The following is a 5,666-nucleotide window of genomic DNA, read 5'->3' as shown; positions in this document are numbered from 1 at the left end:
TTTTGGTTTAGAATTATTAAGATTTACATAAATAAATGCAAAACAACTTTATTTTAGGCAACATAAAATTCTCTGACCCAGAAAATATAAAGTTCTCTTAAACCTACTGAAATTTAATAAAATTTCACCAAGAATGTCACTTTGCCACGTACCAAGATTTCTCAATATTGGCACTATTGACATTTGGCACTAGATATTACTTTGTTGAATGGGGAGAGGGGTGTCTAAGTGCACTTTTTTTAAAAGATTGTATTGTGTTTTAGGTGAACATTTACACAGCAAATTAGATTTCCATTCAACAATTCCTACACAAATTGCTCCCTGACATTGGTTACAATCCCCACAATGTGTCAACACTCTCACCATTTCCACTCTAGCTGCCCTGTTTCTATCCATCCAGTTTCTCTGCCCCTCCTTGCCTTCTCATCTTTGCTTTTGGGTAAAGTTAACTACTCGGTCTAGTACAGTTGATTGTTTAAAGCAGCACATTCCTCACAGGTGTTATTGTTTATTTTATAGACCAATCTATTATTTGGCTGAAAAGTGACCTCAGGGAGTGGCTTCAGTCCCAGGTTAAAAGGATATCTTAGGGTGATAGTCTTGCGGGTTACTCTAATATCAGTCCAGTAACTTTGGACTTTTTTTTTTATGAATTTCAGTTTTGTTTTATATTTTTCTCCCATTCTATTGAGACCTTCTATTGTGTCCATAGTCAAAACCATTGGTGGTGGTGGCCAGGTACCATCTAGTTCTTCTGATATCAGGCTAGAAGATAGAAGAGGTTGTGGGTCACGTGGGTCATTAGCCTTGTGTTCTTCTTTGAGTCTTTGGTTTTCTTCACTCTCCTTTGCTCCAGATGGGAAAAGACCAATAGTTGGATCTTACATGGCCACTTGCAAGCTTTTAAGACCCCAGACACGATTCACCTAACTAGATATAGAAGATTATCTTTATTAACTACATTAGGCCAATTGACCTAGTTGTCCCACAAGATTATGCTCCTGAGGTTTCAAATTCAGTAATTAATCTTACAAGGTATTTGACTATGTCTAGAAAGTACCCATAACTGTCCCCTATGTGCTTTATTGTATATATGAACACATATGCAGCATATACAAACATGTATACACATGTCCCCACAAATGTACCTGTATATGCACACGCATATAATTCACATACACTTTCTCACACTCATATAGCATACATACAACCTATGTAACATATGTATTTTTAGCTTATTACTGTTACAAAATTGTATATGTTACAGAATTTGCCATACAGAATTTGTCCTTTAAGCTTGCATACTTCTCAGTGTCTTCATTTACTTTGGTCAAGTCATAGTCACTTCACTCATATTGTGTATCACCAGAATTAACATGTGTCTACTATCTAGTGACTCCCCGCCCCCCCGCTCCTATTTCTGGTAACCATCAAAGAAAATGGCTTTCTGTGTTGTGATAGTTGTTTGTCAACTTCCCTAGGCTGTGGTTTTGAGTGGCTGGGCAGCTGCATATAGTTATTCCCCACGATGAGATTGTAATCTCCTCCATGGTGGAATGTGCTGTAAGCAGCTAAGTAGCTGCTTTTCAGGTATGGCCTGCTTCCAGTATGTAAAGAGAAGCTTTGAGAACAGTCTCTAGCTCTTGGCACATTTTGGATCCTGCATTTGGCCAAGTCTTCATCTCCAGTTGCTAGACTTGGCCTGCTGTGTCACCTGCTGATCTTGGAATTGATTCTGAACTTGAACCAGCGGTCTGCCGTGCTGCTTGCCGATCTTGGGACTGTGCCATTTTACCTGTTCCTCTTGAGTTCATCAGCCACAGCAGCCAGCAGCTGCATGAATCAGGAGACATCTCCAGCTCCAGTGGGCCTGGAACAAGAGGCAGCACTGAAGCCCAAGGTTGAGGGGCCTTCACATAGTTCTAGAGCCAGCACTCTGAATTTGGACTTCTAGCCTCCTAAACTATAAGAGAATAAACTCCTGTTTGTTAAAGCCAGCCACTTGGTACTTCTGTTATAGCAGCACCAATGAGCCAAGACATGTGTACACCTATTCCTGACTTTCTATAAAAGTAGTATCATGCAATATTGGTCCTTTTGTGTTTGACTTATTTCACTCAGCATAACGTCCTACAGATTCATCCATGTTTTAAGATGTTTCACGGACTCATCATTATTCTTTATCATTGTGCAGTATTTCATTGTATGTGTGTATTACAATTTATTCATTCATCCATTAATGGGCACGTAGGTCATTTCCATCTTCTTGCAGTTGTGCATAATGCTACAATGAATATGGGTGTGCATTGGTCTATTTGTGTCATTGCTCTTACATAATTTATTTATGCCAAAACTCAGGACCCCTAGCTTTGTCTCTGTTATCTTCCGGGAACTTCATAGTTTCATTTTAAACATTTGTATTTTTTTTTAATCCATTTTGAGTTAGTTTTTGTGTATGGTGTGAGATATGGATCCTGTTTCATTTTTCTGCAAATAGATATTCAGTTTTGTCAGCATCATTTGTTAAAGAGACTGTCTCTTCTCCATTTAATGGACTTTGAGCCTTGGTCGAAGATGGGCTATCCACAGATGGATGGACCTATTCCTGGGTTATCAATTCTGTTCCATTGGTCAATGTTGTACCAGTACCAGGCTGTTTTGATTACTGTGGCTGTACAGAAAGTTCTGAGATTGGGAAGTATGCGGCCTCCTACTTTGCTGTTCTTCTTCAATACTGCTTTAGCTATTCAGGGCCTCTTTTCCTTCCATGTAAAGTTGGAGATTAGTTTTCCATTTTGTTAAAGGATGTTGTTGGGATTTGGATCAGGATTGCATTATATTTATAGATTGCTTTGGGTAAAATTGACATTTTCACAATGTTAAGTCTTCTAAAACATGAATATGGAATGTTTTTCCATTTATGTAGATCATTTTTGATTTCTTGAAGGAGCATTTTGTAGTTTTCCTTGTATAATTCTTTTATTTCCCTAATTAATTTTACTCCTAGGTATTTTACTCTTTGGGTACCAATTTTAAGTGGTTTTGTTTTCTTCATTACCTTTACAAATTCTCCTTGTTAGTATAGAGGAACCTAACGGAGTTTTTATCTATTGATCTTGTACCATATCACTTGGCTCAACTCTTCCAATGGTTCTAGTAACTTTCTTGTGGAATCTCTGGGATTTTCTATGTACAGAATCATGTCATCTGCAAACAGGGATAGTTTTACTCCCGCCTTACCAATCTGGATACCCTTTATTTCCTTTTCTTGCCTTAGTGCTCCGGCTAGGATTTCCAGTATAATACTGAATAAGGGTGGTGGTAAGGAGCATGTCCTGTACACTTTTAGCAGCATCTTGGCTGTGCTTATCCCATCCAACGGAACCAAACCAAAAACCAAACCAGTTACTGCCAAGTCAATTCCACCTCATGCTGACCCATGTATGTCACAGCAGAACTGTGCTCCACATGTTTTCAAGACTGGGACCTTTCAGAAGCAGATCACCAGGCCTTTCTTCTGAGGCACTTCTGGGTGGATTCAACGTGCCAGCCTTTCAGTTAATAGTTGAGCGCTCAACTGTTGGTACCACCCAGGGACTCCCCCACAGTTGAGACAACCAAAACTGTCTCCAGATACCGTCAAATGTCCTCAAGAGAAAAAAAAAACTGCCACTTACAAGAATCACTGCCAAAAAGAGGTCTTCCCCTACTGTAATTTATTTTTAAAAGGATACTTACACTTTACAGTACAAGCAATGTCTTCCAAATAAAATACAGGCATATTTCATTTTTACTGCACTTTGCTTTAATTGCACTTTGCAGATACTGCATTTTTTTTTCTTACAAATTGAAGATTTGTGGCAACCCTGCATCAAGCAAGTCTATCAGCACCATTTGTGAACAGCATGTCCTCACTTTGTGTCTCTGTGTCACATTTTGGTAATCCCCACAATATTTCAAACTTTTTTCATAAGACCATTGCATACTTAACATACTATACAGTATAGTGTCAACATAACTTTTATATGTACTGGGAAAATGAAAAATTTGTGTGACTAGCTTTATTGTGAGATTTGCTTTACTGCTGTGATCTGGAACTGGACTCTCAGTATTTCTAAGGTATGCCTGTAATCTGATACTGAATTCTGAAAGGAATTCCCTTCAATTAGTAAAAAAGTTCTCCAACTTTAGGAGATGTTAGGTTTTATTATCTTTGTATGATCTGTATGGTTAGTTGGTTGGTTTTGATTTTTGCTATAAAATAAAGCAGAGTTTCTATTTTCTAGGATGTTCAATTCATCATTCACTCACCTACAAAAAACAGATGCAAATTAGCTAAACAGACCTAGGATTGCTTTTATCAAAATAAACAACAACATCTTTCTAAGTCATTTCTCAGGAGAGCAAGACACTTTCTTTAAGTAGGACATATCAGGAATTTTGAAATAAAGCTTAAACTTTGTTATTAATGAAATTCAGCCTTTAGAAAACACAGAACACTTTTTTATATCAGTTACCTGTATTTCTTAAACTTCTTTTTCACCCAATTTAAAATGTTAATCAATGTTAATAGCCACCTCTTTCCAAAATGAGACTACTCATCAAGAGAAATGCATAGTTTTAGAAAGAAAATACTGTAAAATCTACAGGATCTGACATTTAATTAGGTAGGGATGTAACTATAAGACTCATAGAAGCAAAGTTATTCATAATTGTTGACCTTCTCCTCCCAAAGAAGAAAAATTAAGTCCCAGAATCCTGTTGTACATATATGATTTTGTTTTCCAGAACACAGTACAAGACAGCACAATGTCAGAGTACGAACGTTTGCTCTAAGTCAAACGCAAGCCCGTTCCTTTTGACTTACCGATATGATAAAGTCCAATCCAATCACTGGGGTCCACCTCCTCCTTAATGTCCCAGAAGATGATGAGGTTCTGGGCTTGTCCCAGCGTGTACTCATACATGCTGGCAGTCAAGCTGGAACGGCTCTCAGAAGTCACCAGGTCCGTGTCGCTGTTGGCCCGCTGTAGGGTCATGTTCTCTGACATGGAGCTTTGGGCAGTGAGGTTCTGGAGGTTCTCAGGGCTCAGTGTGTACCGCATCTGGGGATTTCGACGACGCACAAAAAGCAGATGCTCCCGGGCTGAGCTAGCCATCCCGTCTGCCTCTCTAAGATTGGCTTCCTACAAAGCTGCAAGAGACAGACAAGCGTCAAGTATTAGTGCTATGATGTGAGGAGTCAGGTTTAAGCTTCCCAGACCTAAAGCCTTAAGGACTGTTTACTAAAGCCTGACACCACAATAATCTTCTGCTGTCAAAATAAAACCCATTATTCAACTGTCAATGGATGATGTCAGAAACACTTTCTATAGACTGAGGTCACATGAGGTCACATAAGACCACTGCAGCACACCTTCCTCCTAGCAATTCAGGCAGAGGGGGTTTCTCTACTATTCCCATTAGCTCTATCCTTGCCCAAACACCCGCCTTTAGAAATGGCATTCTCCTCTCGTTCCCCAACCCACCCACATATTTATTTCCTATTGCAAATAAATTTTAAAACAGCAAGACAGAAAAAAATGACACACCCTACTAGTGCCTAAGGCACTTGACTGCTAACCAGAAGTCTGGCGGTTCAAACCCACCAGCCACTCCTCGGAAGA

The 5,666-nt window shown here is 39.1% G+C and overlaps 1 protein-coding gene across 1 annotated transcript in view; it reads right to left on the bottom strand.

The window, feature by feature from the left end:
* The window catches only part of HECW2 (HECT, C2 and WW domain containing E3 ubiquitin protein ligase 2), a 288,426-nt gene extending 283,267 nt beyond the window's left edge, over nucleotides 1-5,159 (bottom strand). Inside the window, exon 1 of the mRNA XM_007953146.2 lies at nucleotides 4,868-5,159. Within this exon, the coding sequence (XP_007951337.1) occupies nucleotides 4,868-5,159 (292 nt within the window). The remainder of the gene's footprint in view (nucleotides 1-4,867) is intronic.
* Nucleotides 5,160-5,666: the final 507 nt, after the last annotated feature.

The sequence above is a fragment of the Orycteropus afer genome, unplaced genomic scaffold (assembly GCF_000298275.1).
Source record: "Orycteropus afer afer isolate SDZICR_OR568_19922 unplaced genomic scaffold, OryAfe1.0 scaffold00374, whole genome shotgun sequence".
NCBI lineage: Eukaryota > Metazoa > Chordata > Mammalia > Tubulidentata > Orycteropodidae > Orycteropus > Orycteropus afer.
Note: the sequence above shows the minus strand (reverse complement) of the source record. Positions and strands in the feature narration are given on the sequence as shown.